This window comes from Myotis nattereri (genome assembly GCF_964212035.1).
Source record: "Myotis nattereri genome assembly, chromosome: 5".
Taxonomy (NCBI): domain Eukaryota; kingdom Metazoa; phylum Chordata; class Mammalia; order Chiroptera; family Vespertilionidae; genus Myotis; species Myotis nattereri.
In genome coordinates this window covers 52549437-52574525 of record NC_138080.1, presented here as the reverse complement: position 1 = coordinate 52574525, position 25089 = coordinate 52549437, and the positions used below count along the sequence as shown (strand labels likewise).

General features: G+C 44.3%; 3 protein-coding genes across 3 annotated transcripts in view; 2 read left to right on the top strand and 1 right to left on the bottom strand.

Annotated features, from left to right (window-relative positions):
• Positions 1-1734, top strand: part of TMEM131L (transmembrane 131 like) — a 145903-nt gene extending 144169 nt beyond the window's left edge. The window contains exon 35 of the mRNA XM_081091818.1: positions 340-1734. Coding sequence (XP_080947944.1) covers positions 340-615 — 276 coding nt within the window. The 3' untranslated portion in view covers positions 616-1734. The remainder of the gene's footprint in view (positions 1-339) is intronic.
• A 17986-nt stretch (positions 1735-19720) lies between these two features.
• The window catches only part of RNF175 (ring finger protein 175), a 37120-nt gene continuing 31751 nt past the window's right edge, over positions 19721-25089 (bottom strand). The window contains exon 10 of the mRNA XM_081091632.1: positions 19721-20947. The gene's annotated coding sequence lies outside the window, so the exon portion shown is untranslated. The remainder of the gene's footprint in view (positions 20948-25089) is intronic.
• Positions 20059-23404, top strand: TLR2 (toll like receptor 2; the record flags this gene model as incomplete). Its single annotated transcript, XM_081091633.1, has 1 exon — positions 20059-23404. The coding sequence occupies one exon, from the start codon at positions 20059-20061 to the stop codon at positions 22408-22410; it is 2352 nt and encodes a 783-aa protein (XP_080947759.1). The 3' UTR covers positions 22411-23404.

Sequence of the window (25089 nt, the reverse complement as noted above, 5' to 3'; positions counted from 1 at the left end):
GCAGGGCCAGACCAAATGATTTTTAAAAGTCCTACGCCTTCCCCCTTTCAGAGCCACTCAGCAGATTTTTACAGAGAGGACATTTCAACTGTGGGTCCTTGCTTGGGTTGAAAGTAAGTTTACCCAGTTAGATGAGGATTTCACAACCCTGCGTTTGTGGAAAATGGAGTTAAAGCAACATGGATGGTTGAGAATAGTTTAATAGCGCCCAAGTGACTTGGATGGATACCATTGCAGTATCTATACATTCAAGCTTGACGTTGCCTTTCTAAGACTTTTAAAAAAATACATTTCTTTTTTTAAAAAACATCTCCTTTTCCCCCTCCTCCTTTACATCAGCCCTACCTCACAAGCACCCGAAGCTTATCTCCAATGTCTGGACTTTTTGGTTCCATCTGGGCCCCTCAAAGCGATGTGTATGAAAATTGCTGCCCCATCAGCCCCACCACGGAACATTCAACTCACATGGAGAACCCGGCGGTCATGTGCAAGGAATACTACCCGGGGTTCAACCCGTTTCGTGCCTACATGAACCTGGACATATGGACTACCACGGCCAATAGGAACGCGAATTTCCCACTGCCTAGGGACTCGAGCTACTGTGGGAATGTGTGAGAAGCGTTTGATTTTTAAACAATGTGAATAAAGAGGCTTGTGTTTTGATGACTAGCGTAAACTGGTTCTTGAGATAGATTACGACATTGGTGGATATTTTGGCACTTTTATATGAAAATAAACCTTTTTTAATGAAATCTGGGTGCGTTCTTTTTTTTTTTTTTTTACCCTTCACAAATCAGTAGTAGAAACTAAGCACCCATATGCCATTACTTTATACCTCAAGCAGTGTGTCCAACATGCCAAATGCTTTCAGTCAGGACCAGGAAGGCTTCTGGGAGGTGGGAACTGGGATAGAAGTGGCTGCTGTGTATCTCCCCCTCCCCCCGCCCCCATGCACGTCAGAACCCCCAAGGCAGCTTGCAAACAATGAAGTCGGTAAGGTGACATTCCCAGAGATTCTTATGTCACTGACCAGTGTACCAGGCGATCAGCATCTTTGTTTCTTTTTTTTTTAAATATATTTTATTGATTTTTTACAGAGAGGAAGGGAGAGGGATAGAGAGTTAGAAACATCAATGAGAGAGAAACATCGATCAGCTGCCTTCTGCACACCCCTAACTGGGGATGTACCCACAACCAAGTTACATGCCCTTGACCAGAATCGAACCTGGGACCCTTGAGTCCGCAGGCCGACGCTCTATCCACTGAGCCAAACCTGTTAGGGCAATCAGCATCTTTCTTTCCAAGGTCTCCATTGATTGTAGCATGCAGGCGGGGTTGAGAACTGCTGACTGGGAAAGCCCAGCTGAGCAGCCAGTCGCTTGCCTGGGGACTCAGCTCAGGGAGGAGGGTGGTTCTCTCTGGTCCTGGTGGCCACGGGAGTGAAGTGACGAGCCTAACCCTGTTCTGCCTGTCCAGGTCTGGCCAGAATGTCCCGCCCCTCCATTAGGGCAGTCACTGGGCGGGACAGCAGCAGGGACTTTCCAGTAGCATTTGGTTTCCCTGAGTGAGCAGCCTTACTCCAAATACAGGCCCTCAGGGTCAGGTCGGGTGCATTATTGCCAGGCTGGCTTGTGTCTGCTCATCCGTGACTCGAGCAGTCCCTGGGGTGGTGGACTTCTCTATCGGCGTGTGTAAATTTTGAAAATGTTTTTAACTTTTAATAAAAATCTCTCCTTGCTGCTTTTTGTTTCCTCTTTGTTGGAAATTCTCTAGGAGATAGTTTTGAGTGGACCACTGGGTTTACTTGCTTTGAGTTGATTTCGCTTTGCCACGGGGTGTGTGGGCGCCTGGCACAAAGGAGGGCCAGCGTACAGTAAATCCGGGACTGCCCTCTGCAAGGCGCACCCGCAAGCATGCCAGGACACTAGAAACCTCTCAGGCTGCCAAGTTAGAATCGTGATGCGGGTGAAGCCCCCAATACTGAATAATGTTAAAAATAGTTTAGGTTCTAGGTATAGGCCCAAAAGAATTGTTAGCAGGGACTTGAATAAAGGTTTGTGCTTCTGTGTTCATAGCAGCATTATACCCAACAGCCGAAAGGTGGAAACAGCCTAGATCAGCGGTAGCCAACCTTTGGTGGACCTCATGGACCACCGGTTGGCGACCGCTGGCCTAGATACCCACTGATGGATGTATGGATAAAGAAAACATGATAAGTACATATAATGGGATATTGAGCCTCAAAAAGGAAGGAAATTCTTCCTGGATGGTGTAGTTCAGTGGTTAGTGTCAGCCCATGCACCAAAGGGTCACGGGTTTGATTCCCTGACAAGGGCACATACCTGGGTTACAGGTTCGATCCTGGTCTTGTCGGGGTATGTGTGGGAGACAGCCAATCAATGTGTCCCCCTTCAGATTGATGTTTCTCTCTCTCTCTTCCCCAGTTCCCTTCCACTCTAAAAATCAGTGGGAAAAATATCCTTGGGTGACGATTAACAAAAAAAAAGAGGAAGGAAATTCTGGCCCTGGCCAGGTAGCTCAGTTGGTTAGAGTGTCATCCTGATATGCCAAGGTTGTGGATTGGAACCCCAGTCAGGACACATACAACCATCAGCCAGTGAATATATATATAAGTGGAACAACAAATTGATGTTTCTCTCCTCTCTCTCTCTCTCTCTCTCTCTCTCTCTCTCTCTCCCTCCCTCTCTCTACCCTCTCTCTTTCTCTCCCTCCCTCCCCCCTTCCTCTCTCCCTTCCTCTCTGTAAAATCAAATTAAAAAGAAAGGAAATTCTATATGTACTACTATGTGTATGTACCATGAAAACATTCTACTCAGTGAAATAAGCCAGTCAACGAACAAATGCCTTACAGTTCTACTTCTGGGAGGTACCTAGTACAGTCATCTTCATAGAGACAGAAGTACCACGGCGATTACCAGGGGCTGCGGGGGGAGGGGGAAATGGGGAGTGATTGTTTAATGCAGGGGTCCTCAAACTACGGCCCACGGGCCACATGCAAATACAAATATTGTATTTGTTCCCGTTTTGTTTTTTTACTTCAAAATAAGATATGTGCAGTATGCATAGGAATTTGTTCATAGTTTTTTTAAAAACTATAATCAGGCCCTCCAACGGTCTGAGGGACAGTGAACTGGCTCCCTGTTTAAAAAGTTTGAGGACCCCTGGTTTAATGTGTACAGTTTTCGTTTGAAAAGATTTGAAAAAAAAAGTTCTGGAGATGGATGGTGGTGATAGTTGCACAACAATGCCAATGTACTTTATGTCACCAAATTGTACATATAATCAAAATGGTAAGTTTTGTGTAATGTATGTTTTACCACAAAAAAAAAAAAAATTCATGTTCAGTATAAAATTCAAAACTTTCCCGCTGGGGAGCATATGAGGCCTTAGATCAGTGATTCTTAACCTTCTGGCCCTTTAAATACAGTTCCTCATGTTGTGACCCAACCATAAAATCATTTTCGTTGCTACTTCATAGCTGTAATGTTGCTACTGTTATGAATCGTAATGATATGCAGGATGGTCTTAGGCGACCCCTGTGAAAGGGTCATTCGACCGCCAAAGGGGTCGCGACCCACAGGTTGAGAACCGCTGCCTTAGATGTATGTTGTGCTCATTGATCCAATTCACTTTCCTACTTTCATTGATCCCTCAATTCCCCGTCAGGAAAACATGAGAAACCCAAACAAGTCCTTCCACTGAATACAGAAGAAAGTACAAACCTTCACTTTTACTGGAATATTACCTTTAGTCCTAAGGCCAAACTCAATGATGGGGAAACTGGGAGTTTTTCTTAGTTTAAAATATTTACTGAGTACCGTCTAGGAGCTGGGACCAGTCCCAGGGGCCCTTCACTGGCGAACAGGACAGACTAGGTCAGGGGTGGGCAAACTTTTTGACTCGGCCACAATGGGTTCTTAAACTGGACCGGAGGGCCAGAACAAAAGCATGGATGGAGTGTTTGTGTGAACTAATATAAATTCAAAGTAAACATCATTACATAAAAGGGTACGGTCTTTTTTTTTTTTAGTTTTATTCATTTCAAACGGACCGGATCCGGCCCGCGGGCCGTAGTTTGCCCACGGCTGGACTAGGTCCTGCTCTGCTGGCACATTCCAGAAAGAGGGACAGAAAAGACACAAGCAAAAGATTCAAGGAATGTTTTGGACACTGCTGCGTGCTCTGAGGGCCATGAAATGGTGATGTGATAAATGGGGGAGGGGCAACAGGTGGTCAGGGAAAGTCTAAAGAAGCAAAGCTTTTTTTAAAAAAATCAATTTTCTTTTCCTTCTTTCTTTAAGTATTAATTTGTTTTGTTTTTATCTTTATTGTTTAAAGTATTACAAACTCCCCCTTTCATCCCGATTGACCTCAAAGAGCTAAAACTTGCACAGCAAGAAAGAACCAGCTGTGCCAAGATCAACAGGCAAAGCATTGCTGCCCGGGAAAGGGCAGGTGCCAAGGCCCTGGGGCAGGAGGCCCGTGTGGCTGGGGCCTGGAGAGCAAGGGCCACAGGGGAAAGAGGTGAGGCCCTGGAAGTGGGCAGAGGCTGCCCCCATAAGGCCTTGTAGGCCACCGACAAGAGATGGGATTTACTCAAGTTGTGCTGGGAAGCCACGGGAGCATTTTAGGAGAGAAGAAATGTTATCTGATTTGAGGTTCAAAGAAATCACTGCCAGCTGAATAGAGAAAAGGTTCTTTGGGTGCAGAGGTAACAGTAACACCGACTAGACATCCGCGGCCACAGTGGAGATGACGGGGAGAATTGGTTTGTTATAAGAAAACATGCTGATTGGTGGGGTGGAGTTGTGTTGATGGGGCCCTGAGAGCCGAGTCAAGGTGATGCTGTTGATGAGAGCAGAGCGTTTGGGGAGGGTCCGGTTGGAGGCAGGACAGGCGTTGCGAGTTGGACCGTGTGAAGCGGAGAAGTCACGCAGGCAGTTGCATCTGCAGATTTGAAGCTGGTGAAGTTTAGGGCTGGGGACACCCACTGGGACATCTTCAGCCTCTTGATGGTATTAAGGTGATGGGAGTGAATGAGGCCTCTTGGAGAGAAGAAGAATTCTGAGGTCTGAGCCTGGACACCCTCATGTGGAGAAGTGGAGAAGAGGAGGCAGGAGCAGAGTAGACTGAGAGGAACCGCTGACAGGGTAGGAGGAAGCCAAGAGGCCGAGAGGTCAGATGTGCAAAATGCCATGGGACCAGTCAGACAAGGAGAGAGCGTGATCCTGAGTCTGTCTAGCAACTGTCCCTGGTGTCCTCACCATTCTGGAGGGAGGTGTGTTGAAGGAGGTGATGAGAGTCTAGGAGGTGAATGGCAAGGGTCATTATTCTGCCCAGCACCAACAACGTGCAAGCATGCTCATCAGAACAGTGACGACTTGGAAATGCATGTTCTACAATAAGAATATGTTCAAATTATAGTCCATGCAGATGTTGGAATACTAGGACACCGCTAAAAATCACTGTGAGGGTGGCACAGGCAATGAAACAGTGGGACACAAAGTGACATACAGTATGAGCCCACGGAATATGGGGGGATGCATCACCTAGTGGGTGGGATTGGGAGTGATTTGTATCTTCATTTTTGTATTGTCTAGTACAAGCATGTGCTACTATCACCCCACCTCCCCCCCCCCAAAAAAAATAACTTTTAATTAAATCTTAAGCGAAAGCATTTTTTATTTAACAATGGGGAAAAGTAAGTATGCTAAAAACAAATGCTAAAGTCTAATAAAATGTTCATCATGCTATAAAAGGACAGAATTTAAAGGCCAAGGCAAAGTGAAACTTTCACCAAGCATTCCCTAATAAAATTCCTATAAAATGAGGTATGTAGTAATTAGTTGGGTTAGGACTAAACACATATAAGAATGCCTTTAAATACATAACCAACATACAAAATGCAAGGCAGTCTAATGACAATTAATCAAAATACTGGACAAATAGTGTAAAAGTCACCTTTAAAATACAACTTTTAAAAAATACATATCCTATAACATTTATGCAAACTCAAATGAACATTTAAAAATAATTATTTTGGTGTGACCCAGACATTTGAACAATTTAGTGTTCCTAACTGGAGTCCAGAGAAGATGTCAGTAAATCAGAATGTACATATTTAGTATTTATGTATGTAGAATGTACATAGTATTTATAAAACTCTTATTTTAGAAGCTGAAGACAAACAAAAAATTCACCCACTATCATTTCAGGTTCATTTCGTCTGGCTGGCTGCATATTTATTCATTCACAGTGGGTGTAGAAATTTTTTGAAATCTTTTAAAAACTAAAGGAACATCCCTGGCCGGTTTGACTCAGTGGATAGAGCATCAGCCTGCGGACTGAAGGGTCCCAGGTTCGATTCCAGTCAAGGGCATGTACCTTGGTTGTGGGCACATCCCCAGTAGGGAGTGTGCAGAAGGCAGCTGATCAATGTTTCTCTCTCATCGATGTTTCTGACTCTCTATCCCTCTCCCTTCCTCTCTGTAAAAAATCAATAAAATATGTTTAAAAAAATAAATAAAAACTGAAGGAACAGAACAAGCCCAGAGACATGGGGATTGAATAGGCTACCCTACTGCAGTGGTGCATGGCGACTCAGTTCAAATTCCATATGAAAAGCAATCCCTTCCTACAACACAAGGGGCAGGCAGTCCCAGGTCAGTCCAGGTTCCTCAATGCATCACGTGATCTAGCTCCACAGAGCTCCCAAAGAGAAACCAACTACTTATTTGCTTTCCTTCTTTCATTAAAAAATGTATTAAATCAGAATAATATCCAAAATCCAGAATTGATTTTTGTATTAGTTGGGATAGGCTAGGTTATGCTGCAATAACAAATTGATCCCCAAACAGGCCCAGATGCCACTCCAACTGTCCAGCAATTCAATAATATTAAATGTAAAAATAAAATAATATTTTTTAAAAAGAAAGAAAGAGGATTTAGATGTCTGGAGTTCAAATCCTGACTATACTTCTTATGAGCTTCTCTAACCTCCCTGGGCCTCAGGTTGCCCATCTGCAACGCCGGCTCATAATTTTTTCCACAGGGATGCTAAGAGACTTCTGCCTCATGTGTGATGTTGTTTATATGGTCCCTTTGGAATTACTGGCTCAATTTATCTCTTCCCCCAAAGCTGTGAGCTTCTTGAGGGCAGGGACCATGACTTGACTTGTGTGCTGTTCACCCAGCAACTAACACCAAGCCTGACAAAAGGAACTGCTGAACCAACATGGCATAACTGAAAACATACTTCTAGTAGGTGCTTGGTAGTTATTGTTCTTTTCCCATCCTCCCTTTCAACCCTGGCCTTGCTAATCGCTTCCTGGACAGATAGCTTCAACACCACAGGGAGTCCAGGTCCTCCACAGCAGTCACTTTCATTTCCTAAAATTGCAATCTTTCTTTGAAACATTATGCAAAAGCGGAATTTCAATGTGGCCACTCACTAGGTGGGGCAGAACAAAGTTGTCCTGTACCAGTTCCTGGCATGGCTGGTATTGCCCAGTACACAAGTTTCTAAGGTTGACAAACAGGGAAGTGTTTCTGTGTTGCAGTGTTTCTGTGAGTGCGGGGAAAACTTATTAGAATACTTCCTCATTCTTGGAAAAGAAAGCAATGTCCTTTTCTTGCCAAAGCCAAGTCCCAAGTCTCTCTCTCTCTCTCTCTCTCTCTCTCTCTCTCTCTCTCTCTCTCTCTTCCTCCAAGAGAGTAATCAGTGAGTTATTGTGGGGCCTGCAGATTAAGCCTGAGGCAAACACAAATAAAATTTCATTAAGAGGGTTCCTCCCTACCTCCTTGATCTACCCCTCCTCTTCCCTGGACTCTTACAATTTTTGAAAGCTTTCTGTATGCCAAGCATTCTGTTAGGAACAGGATATGCAGAACCTCGCATAAACAGGAAGGAAAATTATTTCAGAGGCAACCCCCTTCTTCCAGATCCTTTTCTTTCACTGTCCCAACTGAACCTGCATGAGGCAATACCCTCTGCTCCAAACCTGCACCTGCACCTGCACCTATGCCATCAACACTCCCATTTTCTTTTTTAAAATGTTTTTATTGGTTTTGGGGAGAGAAGAAGGGAGAGGGATAGACAGAAACATCATCCATCAGCTGCCTCTTGCATGCCCCCTACTGGGGCTCGAGCCCACAACCCGGGCGTGTGCCTGACCAGGAATCCACCAGTGACTTCTTGGTTCATGAGTCAACACTCAACCATTGAGACACACACTGGTCAGGCAACACTCTCATTTTCTGAGAGAACCTGAGCTCATCTGGTTGGTAAGAAGGAAACAATATTCGTATTAACATCGAAAGCCCAATAATGTTTACATTCTTCAGTGTGCAGCAGGTGCTTGGAAAACGTTGTTTGGTTCAGTGTTCTTTTATTATGTTGTTCATGAGGGGAAAAAAGGACTCCCAGCTGGGGCCAGTGTCTGTGTGGTGTGTGCACTTTCTCTCCATGTCTGCGTGGCTTCTCTCCAGGAATTCGTTTTTTCCCAAAGTGTGCATGTGCGGTGGCTTGGTGTGTCTCCATTGCCCCAGTCTGGGTGTGGGTATGTGATGGGCCCTGCGGTGGACGGTGGACAGTGTCCTGTGGGGGTGGGTCCTGCCTTGTGCCCTGAGCTGCTGGGAGAGGCTCCAGCCACCTGCGACCTCGAACTGGAATGAGCAGGTTGGAAAATAACTCATTTGTTTATTCATCTTTCTTAACTGTGTGTCTATCTCACATTTATTTCACTGTTTAATAATAGAGGTGTTTGGGGTCTTTATTTAGAAGTTTTTGTGACTAGAGTATGCCATAGATATTTTCCTTACCTCTTGTTTATGTCAATCAGCCTGTGGTAAAATTGATTTTGTTATATGTCATTTCACTTAAAGTCACAGTTTCCAGGAACCTATAGAACAGCGGTCGCCAACCTTTCGGGCCTCAGGGACCACCAGTGGTCCGCGGACCACAGTTGGTGACAGCTGCTGTAGAAGATGTTAAGTGAGGGCTTATTGTACTTGCCTTTTATCCAAGGAACTTATTTGTCCAAGTGAATATTTTCTGTGGCACAACTTCCCATAGAGGATTTTTGCCCAGTTAGTTCTTAACAGGTCACACAAAGAATAATTCTTTCTTGATAATGTATGCCTCTCCGCCTGGCAGGAGTGGCTCGGTTGATTGGGCATTGTGCCGTGCACGGAAAGGTTGCAGGTTCAATTCCCGGTCAGGGTAGATGGCAACCATGTAACAGATGTGAAAACTGAGTCTTGTGATGGCTCAGACATAAAGCTAGCGTGTGTAAGAGGCAAGGTTTGAACCAAGTCAACCTGACTGCAAAGCACTTATTCTTTTTTTTCCTTTTTAAAATTATATTTTATTGATTTTTTTACAGAGAGGAAGGGAGCGGGATAGAGAGTCAGAAACATCAATGAGAGAGAAACATTGATCAGCTGCCTCCTGCACACATCCTTGGGATGTGCCCACAACCAAGGTACATGCCCTTGACTGGAATCGAACCTGGAACCCTTCAGTCTGCAGACCAATGCTCTATCCACTGAGCCAAACTGGTCAGGGCCAAAGCACTTATTCTCATGAGCCATGCTCTGGTGTTCCCATATTGATGTGACATGGACACAGCTGGATTGTGCTGAGCCCTGGAAATGAGTCATCTCAGCTTGAATCTGTGGTACATGGGCCACCGTTGATGACTGTCCCATGTCAATCCCGAAGCTGACTTACGGCAGGGATTCAGTATGGCCTGTAGAGCCAGCATAGTTTAAGAACCTGTATTTTAGTGTGTTTGCAAGAAATAAATGAAGAGCTGCAATGAGCCAGGATGGAAAATGATAATAATAAGAGCTATTTTTGAACCCTTTGTGTACGCCAAGCATTCTGTTAGGTACAGGATATGCAGAACCTCACATAACCAGGAAGGAAAAGTAACTGACATTTGAGAGTGTCCCATACTCGAGCCATTATTCAATCATCATTTGACTTCTTTCTTGGACTTAAAATAATAAATGACATCATTTTTTGCAGGGTTACTTTTGCTTAAGATTCTCAGATGAGGCAATCATACTTGAATTGTGAAATGCATTTTGGGCAACATTTTTGTTAAAAAACACACCTAGCAACAAATGGATACATATACATCAGATACACACACACACACACACACACACACACACACGCACGCACACGTACTAGAAACAATTCAGCTGTTCTATTATTGAGCATTCGGCCATTTTTTCAGTGAATAACAAGTCTGGCAAGATTATGAAGTGTGGGAAGTTGTCTACAAGGACCTGGTGAAATGCATAGCAGGCAGGCTTTGAAATCAGACTTAGCAAGTTTCTGAACCCTTCTGAACCTCTTTGAATTTAAAACTCAGATAAAACCTGACTCATAGACTTGTTACAGGATTAAGCAAACACACATAAAACAATTAACAGAGATCTTAGCACAGATAGTGTCTCAACAGAAGTAATCACCTCCCATACCTCCTTCCCCACTTTGGATTCTACCTGCTGAACCTGACTGTGTTCACTGACTTCTTCTTTTTTTTTTTTTATTGACTTCTTTCTTCAAGCTCCATTGTGTGCCCCATTTTCTGGTTCTTTATTTCCCGACACCCTGATTTATTCATTTACTTATTCAAAAGTTTTATTGAAATCTACTGTGTACAAGTTACAGGGTGAGCTTTGAGGTTACCATGGTGAGCTAAAGCAAACAATTCCTTTTTACGGCCCTAGTGAGAGAAACATGCATTGATCTCACAAGTGGAATGATATAGTTGCCAACTAAGCTAAATGCTGTGAAGGAAAATAACACATAGCGAGGCTGAAGAGTAAGGGGAGTGGAGGTGAGTTGAGACCTGAAGGAGAAGTGGGTCTACAGCTGGGGATGGATGGCAGGGCCAGTGGAGGTAGTGGTGATGGTGGAGTTGATGGTGATGGTGAAGTGGGGGGTAGTAGTGGTGATAATACTGGAGATGATGATGGTGGTGAAGATGTGGTGATGATGGAGGGGATGGTGGTAGAGGATAGCATGGACGACAGAGGGAACAGCACATGCAAAGGGCCTGTGGCGGGTGGGAACTCTGTATGTCTGGAAAGCTAATGTGGCTGGTACACAGAAGGTGAGGGGACAAGGAGGAGAGGCCGGCAGTTTAAGCAGAAATACACCACAGACCCTGCACGGCCTTGTAGGCTCTTAAGTATCCCGGTCCTAATCCTAAGAACAATATGGAAGCCACAAAAAATTTTTGAGTGCTTTTTAAAATTCTTTATTGTTGAAAGTACTACATATGTCCCTCCCCCCACTTGTCCTCTCCCAGCCTGCCCCTGCCCCTCAGCCCTGGCCTTCATGCCCCCGGCCCCCAATTGTCTGTGTCTATTGGTTATGTTCATATGCATACAAGTTCTTTGGTTGATCTCTTATCACCCCCCCACAAAAGGATTTTAAACGCGGGGTGGAGAAAGAGATCTGATTTGCATTGTTAAAAAGATCACTGAAGATCTTCTTTACTGTCCAATAATGGTAGCTACTAGCTACACATGGCTACTGAATACTTGAAGTGTTGCTGGTTTTAGTTGAGATGTGCTGTAAAGCTAAAATACACACTGGATTTAGAATCTATAATAACAAAAGGGTAATATGCTAATTAGACCGGACATCTTCTGGACGTCATTCCAGACATCCTTCCTGAGGAAGCTGGGGCTGGAGGAAAGCAGCACGGGTCCCAGGTGCCGATAGCCAGGGAAGGAAGGCCTATTCTGGCACGAATTTTTGTGCATCAGGCCTCTAGTCCTATAAATAAAGAGCTACTATGCTAATTAGACTGGGCAGTGAAATGACTTCCAGAATGACCTTCCGGAATGACCAGTGGGCAGGGGCCGGGGCTTCAAAGGCCAAGCCCCTTGCATGAATTTTGTGCATCAGGCCTCTAGTACTTTATAAGAAAAAAAGAATGTACAGTACCTCATTTTAAAAATATTGATTACATATTGAAATTATAATATTTTGGGTTAAATAAAATGTAATTAAAATCCATTTTACCTGTTTCTTGCTAACCTTTTTTTTTTAATTGCTTAAAATATTACAAAGAGTGGTACATATGTCTCTTTTTTTCCCCCCCTTGACCTTCTCCGGCCTCCCCTCCCCCTCCCCCCCCCCCCCCCAGTGTCTTGTGTCCATCGGTTATGCTTATATGCATGCATACAAGTCCTTTGGTTGATTTCTTACCCCCCCTCCAACCCTCTGTGCTGTAGTTTGACAGTCTATTCGATGCTGCTCTGCCTCTGTATCTATTTTTGTTCATCACTTTATAATGGTCTTTATTATCCATAAATGAGTGAGATCATGTGGTATTTTTCTTTCATTGACTGGCTTATTTCACTTAGCATAATGCTCTCCAGGTCCATCCATGCTGTTGCAAATGGTAAGAATTCCTTCTTTTTTACAGCAGCATAGTATTCCATTGTGTAGATGTACCACAGTTTTCTAATCCATTCATCTACAGATGGACACTTAGGCTGTTTCCAAATCTTAGCTATGGTAAATTGTGCTGCTATGAAAATAGGGATGCATATATCCTTTCTGATTGGTGTTTCTGGTTTCTTGGGATATATTCCTAGAAGTGGGATCACTGGGTCAAATGGGAGTTCCATTTTTAACTTTTTGAGGAAACTCCATACTGTCTTTCATAGTGGCTGCACCAGTCTGCATTCCCACCAGCAGTGCACGAGTGTTCCTTTTTCTCCACATCCTCTCCAGCACTTGTCGTTTGTTGATTTGTTGATGATAGCCAGTCTGACAGGTGTGAGATGGTACCTCATTGTTGTTTTGATTTGCATCTCTCGGATGATTAGTGACTTTGAGCATGTTTTCACATGTCTCTTGGCTTTCTGAATGTCCTCTTTTGAAAAGTGTCTATTTAGGTCCTTTGCCCATTTTTTGATTGGATTGTTTATCTTCCTTTTTTAAAGTTGTATGAGTTCCCTATAAATGTTGGAGATTAAATCCTCATTGGTGATAACATTGGCAAATATGTTCTCCCATGCAGTGGGCTTTCTTGTTGTTTTGTTGATGGTTTCTTTTGCTGTGCAGAAGATTTTTATTTTGATGTAGTCCCATTTGTTTATTTTCTCTTTAGTTTCCAATGCCCTAGGAGCTGTATGTGTTCTTGCTAACCTTTTTAAAGGTAGCTACTAGGAAATTTAAAATGATGCAAGTAGCTTGCATTTGTGGTTCCCTTTGTGTTTTTACTAGACAAACTGTTCTAGATGCAGTGTGAAGAAGGAGCTGCAGAGAAGGCAAAGCAGATGAGAAACTTAGGAGGCTGTTTTTGTAGTCCAGGCGAGAGGTGAAGGTAGCTTGGACGAGGATGACAGCAGTAAGAATAAAAAGACTTGGATGGATTTGAGGTAGAATTAACTGGACAAAGTGCTGTAGCAGATGTACCCGGATGGATGGATGGCGGTGCTACGTGTTGAAATGAAGAGCACTAGAAGGGGAGCAGCCTTGGCAAGAAATATCATGACGTAAGATTTGGACATGTTGAGTGGACATGCTCTGAGACATCCACGTGGAAATATGTCTCCAGTAGGGAGTTGCTACTCTAGGTCTGGAGCCCAGAAATGTCTGGGCAGGAGACTTTTTAAGTGCGAAAGGGATTGGCATGTACATGGTCATAAACAAGACTTCTGAAGAGGAAAGCAGGCTGTGAGGAGAGGCCTAGGATCTAGGGAAACGGGAGGGAAGGATAAGTTTGAAAAGGAGAGTTGGAAAGGAAAATTAAGTATGTAGGGAAGGGACCAAGTCAGCGGATGGGATGATGACAGATGATGTAGGAGGGCATGAGGTGAGCCCGCGGCCTCAGAGCAACTGGTTTTCTACAAAAGATTAGGAAAGCAATAGTCAGAGATTCTCTCACTGGATCAGGGAGGGGGGTTCCTGGCTCTGAGGATGTCCTTTGCGGAACACCGTGGAACAAGAGATTCCATCCCACCACAGCAACTGGGATTTAGCACAGACCCTCTCTCAGCAATGGGAGTGGGCTGGAACTGTGGCATGTGAAACAGCGCCTCCACAGGTGGATCTCTGCCAGTTCATGAAAGCGCAAAGAAGCCATAGCATGAGGAGGGCAGGGCCGATGGCAGGACACACAGGAGCAGACTGGAAGGCACCCATGACTGACTGGCCCTGCAGGAAGCGGCGCTGGCGGGCGGGCAGCAGAAGAGGAAGAGCAGCAAGTTAACAGGGGGAGGAAGGGAGGACTTGGAAGTTGCTTTGAGTAACTCAAATATTTTTTTTGTTCTCAAAATTTTTTGTCTGCAGGATTTGCTTTCGCTTTGTGATTTCATATGTAAGTGGCTAAATCTACAAAGTTAAAAACCTTGTCCTTCCTTAAGCTTTTAGGGTCCACTGGCTATTTGTAAATCTACCAACTGTAAAGATCACTTTAAAAGGGACTTTGGCTTATGTTTGATCCTATTTACAAACATAGCTAATGAAACTTTAAAATAGTTTAAGCTGCATTTATACAGTAATATGTTTGATATCCTTTAGTGTCTCAGTTGTTGGACATAACAACACTTTCCTGAGTTAACTTTTGTAACACATATAAAGATGGTGAACTTTAAGCTGTCTTAAATGTTTCAACATGTGACAAATGCTTCAATATATGTTTCCACAAACAAAAAATTTTCAACCTAAAGTCATAAGTATAAATAAAGTATACATTTTAAGTGTGACCTTGACTCTAGTAGGCCAAATTATTTTAAATGTGACGATTCTTTAAAAACAAAGTATTCACAGATTTATGTAAACACTAAATTGTAAGTCTTCCAGGGATTGCATCCAGAAACTTTTTGGGCCAAATATAATACTCCATACAATTGCCAAGAAAACAGCAATCTCTGGGCTGGAAAAGATACTTACACATCCGCAGGAAACCATGACATCATCATACATAATTAGGGGAATTCCTTCTTAAATAGTTAACCAGTGAAACTGGCCAGGAAGGTGGCAGAATTCTTGGCTATGACCCCGTGACTAGTACACACTGAACGCTAGTTATGCTTTATAAAGAAGGCAGTGGTCGCATGGCTCATGTCCCTGTGTTTAAGTCATATTACGACCTCAGTGTTTCCATTCACATAGAAATCGGCAACCCCTCCGACCCACACTGCCACACCACGCGATTGGATTTAGCAATGATTTGATTCTTAAGATATTTACCTATACTTTCCAAGGAGTTCCAAAGAACATGGAACGTGATTCTGCCTTCTTTTTATATTCTTTCTCCCTGATGAGACCAGACCATCCTTATAGATATTAAAATGATACTAGTTGCACACTCATGGTTTTGTCTGACTGCACGGTTGGAAGTCATGCACTATTATTTCTTCATTCCCATGTTTAATTGAGGGCAGCAGTTGTGTGGCAAGAGCAGGAAGTCAGAGCACAGAGCCACTGGTCAGACTCTCCCTTGCTGCCCCACTGTGTGTCTGCAATGGCCATGTCAGATGTTTATACTCTCCTCCTCCAGACCTATGTGACATTCTGAAAGTTTCCATTCACTCCTCAACAAGCATTAAATGTTTGGTGCTGACTGCTTCACTGCAAAAGGAAGAATAAAACCCATGCCCCGGTTTGAACCTTTAATGAGAATCAGGGGTGTGGAATAGGAACAGAGAAAACCTGGATGTAGGATAAAAATCTGGCTTCAAACCTCAGTTCTGTCATTGACAATTTGCATGACATTTCCCCCGTGTGTAAACGAGGAGCAAGAAAGCTTCCCCCGCTTCCAATCTTGATTTGTGAAGATCAAATGGAATTATGAACATGAAATGCACTTTGTTCACAAGAAGGCTGTTTACTTTTTTAAAAGGCACTGGTTTGCTTCCCTTATAAAACATTCCTCACTGCCTGGGATAAACTCGTTTCTGTGGCAACGAAGAAAGCCCATCTAGGGCTGTTTTTGGAATTACCTTGAGAAATGGGGGTGGAATGGAGCAAGGAAAGGATGGAAGGGCTCAGGTTCAAAACCTCAGCTGTCTGTGGCTCCCACATCTCTAGGGAGGGACTAGAGATGGGAGACTGGGTGTGTGTGTGTGGGCGGGGGAACCCCGGAATCTGGGGCTGTACGTACCTGCTCTGCCTGCAAAATCTGGCTAGTGATTGGTGAACTACTTTAACACCGGAGAGCATAGTGCCGAAAGGCGGGGAAGAACGATTCCTGAACTTGAATTCGGCTTCAAAGGATGGAAAAGAATGGAGAAGTGGTTTAAAGATGCTGTGTTCCAGGGTAATGGGAGGCTTGGGTGTGCAAAGCTTCAAGAAAATACTGACTGGTTGGGTGATCAGCCTTCTCAGGGGTTGCGAAATCTGCCCCTGTGATTCGGGCAATCCCATGACGACGGGGCTTCCAGCATTTCGGTTCTATTTCCTGCCCCGCCACCCCGGTCCGGGTCACCTGACGGAGCTGCGGTCAAGGACGGGCGCAGCGGCCGGGCGCGCGGGCCGGGGTTGGCGCCTCCCCGCATCCCGCATCCCCGCTGCGGCGCGCCCCGGGCGGACGGGTGGTTCCCGCCGCGCGCCCTCCCCTCGCTTCGTCCCCGAGCCCGCGGTCCGGGCGGGAGGCGGCCCGAAGGCGGGTCCGGGCTGGAGGCGGCCCGAAGGCGGATCGGCTCGGGAGGCGGTCGGAAGGCGCGACTTGGAGGCGGCCGCGCGTCCCGCAGGTACGTCGGGCCGTGCTCGCGGCGCCGGGGCTCCGCAGCCTTTCCCTGCCCGCGTCGGGCGGGGGCGGCGGGGAGACGCGGCCCCGGGACCTGGGCCGGGGTGGGGGGCGAGGAGCGCACCTGGCCCGGGAGGACCTCGAGCTCCAGCGCCCCGGGCTGCGCGGCCCCACGCGGGGCAGTGGACGGGCGAAGCGGGCGGAGGTCGGCCCCCGGGAGAAGCAGGGGGCACCGGAGAGGGACCGGGCACCGGAGAGAAACGGGCCGAGAGCCCTTGCACCCTCGGAGGCCCCGGGGGTGGCTTGCGCTGGGCCCCGTCTCTCTGGGGACCGAGGCGGACGGTGACCCGGGTCCGAGCTGGGGCTTCCACGCTCCCCAAGGGCCGCCCTCCCACGGCCGGGCGCCCTTTCCTCCGAGCGGGAGGGACCCGCCCGGTGAGGGCTTTCGAGGCTGCACCTGCGCGTCCTGGGGCAGGTGCCTGTGCTGCCTGCTAACCGCTGGACCAAACCGCCAGGGGCTGGCCTCTGCTCCGGGGTGGTCTCCAAGCCCCATCCACCTTCTTTCATCCTTAGCGTGTCCGAGTTACGCCAGATATGATTGTGTCTAATCAGGACGAGGACATCACAGAGAGGGTGTAAACAGAGTTTTTAAAATGGGAATGCTTTGAAGTTGCCCTTTCAACTTCAACTTCCGCAAATGAGAACTTTTGTTTGGAACTTAGGTGCAAGCCAGGATCAAGTGTTTTCCTGGGGAAGAGAGGATTCAAATCTGAGATGATTCAAATCTTGCAGAAGTTCTTAGCTGAACTTTACTAATTCAGATCTTTACCAAAAAGCAACTGCTAGGTAGGGTGCCATGATTTGAAAGTAGAGACAAAAAAAAAAAAAAAAGGAAATAGCAAACATCGTGACTTTTTGAAAATGACTTATTCACCCATATTTTAAGTTTCTTCCTGTTTTAAGCAGAGAACATTTGCATCTTTAAACTTTTTATAATGCCAGAAGTCGATAGCATGTTTTGGAAGTTCCTAAGCTATCAGTTAATATTTTTTTACATTTTTTTAAAAAAAGAATATGGCTTGGCTTCCCTGGCCTGTGTTGCTCAGTGGTTAGGACGTTGGCCCATGCATCAAAGGGTCTCTGGGTCAATTTCCCATCCAGGGCACTTACCTGGGTTGCAGGATCTGTCCCCACCTATGGGGGCACGTGGGGAAGGCAACCAATTGATGTGTCTCTCTCACATCAGTGTTTCTTTCTTTCTCTCCTCCCTCTTTTCCTCCCTCCCTTTCTTTCTCTCTAAAATTCAATGGAAAACATATCCTCAGGGAGTGAGGATTAACAATAACAGCAGCAAAAAACAATTTGGCTTGGCTGGCTAAATATCTTGTCTTGATTTTAGTGATTGTAAATGGCATCTTGGGTGTGACCTCCTCGTAAAGATCTTTTGATAAATACAAGTTGTATTTACTCCTTCCAAATAGTAGGCTTGTCAAAATAGTTTTTCCCCACATTATCAGTTAAAATGTACATTACTTTTTCCTCATACTGGAAAGCCACATCTGAGTTTCTGAGTGCATTTGTTAAAAATTCAAGTTTTCTTTTTGCAGCCTTCTCTTCCCAGGTTCATTTTCCGTATTGCTAAGGAACATATGTTTTGGGGTACTTTAACCAAAGAGAGTCTCTGGATAACAGTTCTCTTTTAGTTGGTGAATGTCTGAAAATATCTATCTCATCTTTGCCTTTGTATGGTCATTTAAATGGGCATAGATGTCTAGGTTGACAGGTATGTTTTCTCAGGCCTTTGAACGTACTATTCCATCATTTTGGGGGCTAGGTGAGAACTTTTTTTTGTCTTTTTGTTGGGATTCAATATGCATTTGTAATTTGGGAACACTTGTTTCTCTTCAATTCTGAAAATGTTTTAGTTATTGTATCTTTTAATATTTGGACCTCTACCAGCATACATGGCAGGTGGACTCTGGGTCAGAGGGCAGAGATTTTTTCAGATTCCCGTTCCATTAAGGCATCGGAAGCCTTTTCCCTGTACCTGGCTTTATGGAGAGTCTGTTTTCCGTTCTCTGTCACGCACTGGGCCACGAGTCCCTTCTCCGCTCCTTCTTCACCCAGGCATCGCGGCCCGAGCCCTAACGTGGATATCTGGTTGTGGTTTCACTGTGGGCCACACGGCTTCAAGTTCCTCCCTAATCTGGGTCAGAAGATGTCTGCAGTGTAATTTGCCTCTAATGCCAGGCTTCTCAGACTTCCATCCTCCCCTGGGTCTTGGATGAATAATTCCTCACTACCCTGTCTGCTTTCTGAATTCTTCAAGCAGGTGGTTTTTTACTTTGTCCAGCCCCCCATCCCTCATTTAGATATGACTCCATACAGTCTAACTTTAGCTATCGCCTTTTCCTTCCTCAGTGTCTTCCATTGAGTTCTCTGCCCCATGCTGTAATGTATTGAGGAACTAAAAGGAGAGAAAATTTACTCTGAACTTAAGTGTCAAGTTCTGTAGTGTTAACTGTAGGTTTTGCATCATCGAAAATTATTATTGTTGAAAACTCACCATGCTATAGGTACCATATAATATTTGTATGAAACAGCCCAAGATCATAGTTCTTATAAATTTTACATCTTAAAGAGACAAGGCCAGGAAAAATTAAAAATAGCTGTGTTTGACCTTAACTCTTAGCCAAAAACAAATACATATTTCTTAAGATCTGTGCTATGTATTACAAAGTGGAAAAAAATAAAAGAATTTTGGTTGCCCAGTACAGTTATACTGAGAGGATTTTTTCAATACAGATTAACCAAAAACACAATGGAATAAATAATTTAACTTCTGAATGTAGATGCAGAGATTCTAAACAAAATATTGGTAAATAAAATCCAGAAATATATAAAAAGTTTAATACATCCAGACTAATTGGGGTTTATTCTAAAAATGCAAAATTATCTTAAGACTGAAATTGATTAATGTAATCACCAGTGTTTATTAACAGGGTAAAGGAGGAAATTCATGTTATTATCTCAATAGATACAGGGAGAAAAAAAGAATTTGATAAATTCAACATTCAGTAATGAAATAAAGGTATAAGGATTGGAAAAAGGAAATAAAACCATCACCTAGTCTAGCTGGTGATATGATTGTATACATAGGAAAATGTTTTTTAGACCTACAAACCATGGAATTACTAAGTTAGTTCAGCAAGGTTGCTCAATGCATGGTAAATGTATACAATATGCTCTCAAACACAATCACTCACTTGAGCCTCTTTTATTTATTTGTAGGTTGAATCACGGGACCATGCCACATGCCTTGTGGACACTGTGGGTCTTGGGGACCGTCATCAGCCTGTTCAAGGACGGGGCCCCTGATCAGGCTTCTTCTCTGACTTGTGACCCCCCTGGGATCTGCGATGGCCACTCCAGATCTTTAATCTCCATCCCCTCAGGCCTCATGGCAACTATGAAGAGCCTCGACCTGTCCAACAACAAGATCGCCTATATCAGCAACAGCGACCTGCGGGTGTGTGTGAACCTCAAGGCTCTGAGGCTGGGATCCAATAACATTGACACGATAGAGGAAGATTCCTTTTTCTCCCTGGGGAGCCTTGAACATTTGGATTTATCCTATAATCTCTTATCTAATTTATCAGCCTCCTGGTTCAGGCCCCTGACTTCCTTGAACTTCTTAAACTTACTGGGAAACCCTTACAAAACACTCGGGAAAACATCTCTTTTTTCTCATCTCCCCAACTTGCGAATCCTAAAAGTAGGACACAGTTATCACTTCACTGAAATTCAGGAAAAGGATTTTGTTGGGCTAACTGTTCTGAAGGAACTTGAGATTGATGCTTCCAATCTCCAGAAGTATGGGCCAAACAGTTTGAAGGTGATTCAGAACATCAGCCACCTGATCCTTCATATGAAGCAGCCTGCTTTCTTGCCGGAGATTTTTGTAGATCTTGTAAGTTCCTTGGAACACTTGGAACTGAGAGATACTCGTTTGGGCACTTTCCGTTTTTCAAAAGTATCCACCAATGAAACCAAGACAATTAAAAAGTTCACCTTTAGAAATGTGGAAATCACGGATGAAAGTTTTAATGAAATGGTGAAACTGTTGAATTATGGTTCTGACATATTAGATGTGGAGTTTGATAGCTGCACCCTTGATGGACTTGGTGATTTTGACCCTGTTATGGACACAAATAAAGATGTAAGTAAAATAGAGTCATTAACAATACGGAGGTTGTATATTCCACATTTTTACTCATTTTATGATCTGAGGAGTTTATATTCACTTACTGGAACAGTTAAAAGAATCACAATAGAAAACAGTAAGGTTTTCCTAGTTCCTTGTTTACTCTCGCAACACTTAAAATCATTGGAATATTTGGACCTCAGTGGCAACTTATTAGTTGAAAACTCGTTGAAAAATGCGGCCTGTGAGTATGCCTGGCCCTCCCTGCAAACCTTAATTTTAAGGCAGAATCATTTGAGGTCGTTAGAACAAACCGGAGAAACTTTGCTTACTCTGAAAAGTCTGACTAACCTTGACATCAGTAAGAATAATTTCCATCCCATATCTAAAACCTGTCAGTGGCCAGAACAGATGACATGTTTGAACTTATCCAGTACAAGAATACAGAGTTTAACCAAATGCATTCCTCAGAAACTGGAAATTTTAGATGTTAGCAACAACAGCCTCAGTTCGTTTTCGTTGACGATGCCACAACTCAGAGAACTTTATATTTCCGGAAATAAGTTGAAGACTCTACCAGATGCTTCCTCCTTACCCATGTTACTAGTCATGAGAATCAGCAGAAATACAATAAATACTTTCTCGAAGGAGCAACTTGATTCTTTTCAAAAACTGAAGACGTTGGAAGCTGGCAGCAACAATTTCATCTGTTCCTGTGAATTCCTGTCCTTCACTCAGGGGCAGCCAGCACTGGCCCAAGTCCTGATCGACTGGCCAGAAAACTACCTGTGTGACTCTCCATCCCACGTGCGGGGCCAGCAGGTGCAGGACGCTCATCTCTCAGCCTCTGAGTGCCACAGGGTGGCTCTGGTGTCTGCCGTATGCTGTGCCCTTTTCCTGCTCATCCTGCTCGCCGGGGTTCTGTGCCACCGTTTCCATGGCCTGTGGTACATGAAAATGATGTGGGCCTGGCTCCAGGCCAAAAGGAAGCCCAAGCGAGCCCCGCAGAGGGACCTCTGTTATGACGCCTTTGTGTCTTACAGTGAGCAGGACTCCCACTGGGTGGAGAACCTGATGGTCCAGGAGCTGGAGCACTTCAACCCTCCCTTTAAGCTCTGTCTTCATAAGCGGGACTTCGTTCCTGGCAAATGGATTATTGACAACATCATTGACTCCATCGAAAAGAGCCACAAAACCATCTTCGTGCTTTCCGAGAACTTTGTGAAGAGCGAGTGGTGCAAGTACGAACTGGACTTCTCCCATTTTCGCCTCTTTGATGAGAACAACGATGCCGCCATTCTCGTTCTGCTGGAGCCCCTGGAGAAGAAGGCCATTCCCCAGCGTTTCTGCAAGCTGCGCAAGATCATGAACACCAAGACCTACCTGGAGTGGCCCACTGATGAAACCCAGCAGGAGGGGTTCTGGTTAAATTTGAGAACTGCAATAAAGTCCTAAGATCCTTCATTGAAGGCCAGTCTTGGACTGGTGGTGGTCTTTATTTTATTTTTTAAAATGTATTTTTATTGATTTAAGAGAGGAAGGGAGAGGGAGAGATAGAAACATCAATGATGAGAGAAAATCATTGATCGGCTGCCTCCTGCACACTCTCCCCCCCTCCCCACCCCCCACCCCCCATACTGGGGATGGAGCCCACAACCCCGGTATGTGCCCTGACTGGGAATTGAACTTTGACCTCCTAGTTCATAGGTCAACAATCAACCACTGAGCCACGCTGGCCAGGCTGGTAGTGATCTTTATATCACTAGACGTAACTAAGTCCATTCTGACACAAGAATATATAGCAGTCCATCGCCTTAACCACTCGGCCACCTCGTCCACGACACAAGTATATATAAACCACATGAGGATTTGCTTACGAAAACTGTTCCAAGTTTTATCTGGAGTGCTGTTTTATAAAAACAACTTAGCAGATTGAAAAAAAAAAAAAGGGATTTGGTTTTTCTTTATCCTGGGAGGTAATCAGGATCTAAGTCCATTATTGTTTTCTGAATTATCTGTAGCAAATGGTTTAGTTCATTAGGAAATTGCACAGATGAACAGAAGATTTCAAATGACTGTAGTCAGCCCTGCTAGCGGACTCATCCGTGCCTACAGAGGTATTGGCCATCCCACTCAGCTGTCTCCTCTTTGTGTGACTGCTCTCCTGGTCAAAAAGGCAAAACGTTAGAGTCACCCAGCCTCAATATTGCTTTTCCTAGAAAGAAAGTGTTGTGTGTCCCCATCAGACTTTACAGGATACAAATTACCTAAAAAAGCGTGTGTTTCCATGTTAATTGGGTCTGTCTGTCTGTCTGTCTGTTTGGGTAGTTGATAGGTTTCTTTAGCCATAGTTACTTAAGTGAGGAGGGTACACAACAGAAGATACAGTAAATTACGTTTTTCACTGAAAATCAAACTAATAAAGTAAATAAAATACTCCGTTTAGAAGGACTTGAAAGAAGCTGCCCATATCCTGACTCCTCTTCCTCCAGCCTCTAACCGTAGGTGCAGTTCTAATTTGTCTCGAGTGACCCTGGCTCTCAGCCCCATCTTCTGGTCTGTCTCCCTGGCATCGTGCTGCTTTTTGCTTCTTTGAAAGGTCTTGTTTCTGATTCTAAAAAGGCCTTCCTTTTTTCTTTTCTTCTGAAAATTTATAATAATACCTGTGAGCTAAATATATTTTTTAACAAGTATAAACCTCTAGGTTCCTCATAATGAGAAAAAATATTTGGCACACAATTATTTTGAAAGATAGATAATATTTCCCTGTGTTACTTTTTATAACGTAGATTTAATAACACATTAAATTTAATGCAATTCATGCTATTTACTGATTTGGTACAACTACCTTCTTATGTGAAAGGAAGTGAACTTCCTTTGACCCCCGCTCAGTTCTCAGCAGGAACTGGGTTTGTGTGGTTTATTGGGCTCTGGAGTCAGAAAGGCCTGGGTTAGTAGATACATATCTTTGGGCAAGTTACTTAACTTGACCCAAAGTATTTTCCCTTCAAGTAGGAATAATAATATCGAGATCATAGGGCCTGATGTAGATATTAATGTACAGTAATGTTCACTAAGTCACTGTTCCCTCTGGAGGGGTGAGGAGGGCTAGAGGACCAAGCCGTGAGAATGAGAACCACGAGGTGGTTGCAGGGGGTGGCAGGGATGCCTGGAGTAGATGTTGGGTGTTACTTTCCAAAAAGTAATTCACCTCCTTATGTGTTATGATTGACAAATGGGTATTTTTCTGTTGAGGGTACTAGCAGGAAGATAAGAGATCCTGCGGTTCACAGAAAAATATCCCAAAGAAGTAAGTTCATTAAGTGTATAACAGGCTATAGTCCCTGGGACAGTCACATAACACTTCTCTCTCATACAAACTCCCAGGAGAGTGTTATGGAGGAAACAGTGGCCGGCCTAAGGAAAACATGGAAAAGTTCAGGAGAAGGAAACGTGAGGAGGTGCTGCAGAAACCAAACACAGTAATGGACTTTTTGCTTTACTTCACTATTTCCTACATTAAACACAATGTTAATTATCATGAGGACTAGATACATTTAACATGGACTTGATCTGTTAGATTGAATTGCAATAATTTGCACAGCAATAGAAAAATAGCTTAATACTTAATTGATAGATTTAAAGGAATATTTTAAAAAGAATATTTTTCTGATTGTGAATGTTAAGTTCACTGTAGAAATTTTGGAAAAGAGATAAAATTATATAAAAGAAAATAAGAATCAGCTCTTATCCTTTTACCTTCAGATAACCACAGATAACTGTAGTGTATAGGTCTTTACTAGCTATACTAATAAAAGGGTAATATGCTCATTAGACTGGTCGACCGGACATCTTCCGGATATCCGACTTCCTTCCAGACAAAGCCATGGTAGCGGGGGTCGAGGCAGATGCGGTTAGGGGTGATCAGGCCGGCAGGGGAGCAAGCAGTTAGGGGCAATAAGGCTGGCAGGGGAGCAAGCAGTTGGGGCGATAAGGCCAGGCCGGCAGGGGAGCAAGCAGTTAGGGGCAATCAGGCCAGCAGGGGAGGGCAGTTGGGGGCAATCAGGCCAGCAGGGGAGAGCAATTGGGGACGATCGTGCCGGCAGGGGAGCAGTTAGGGGTGATTAAGCAGGC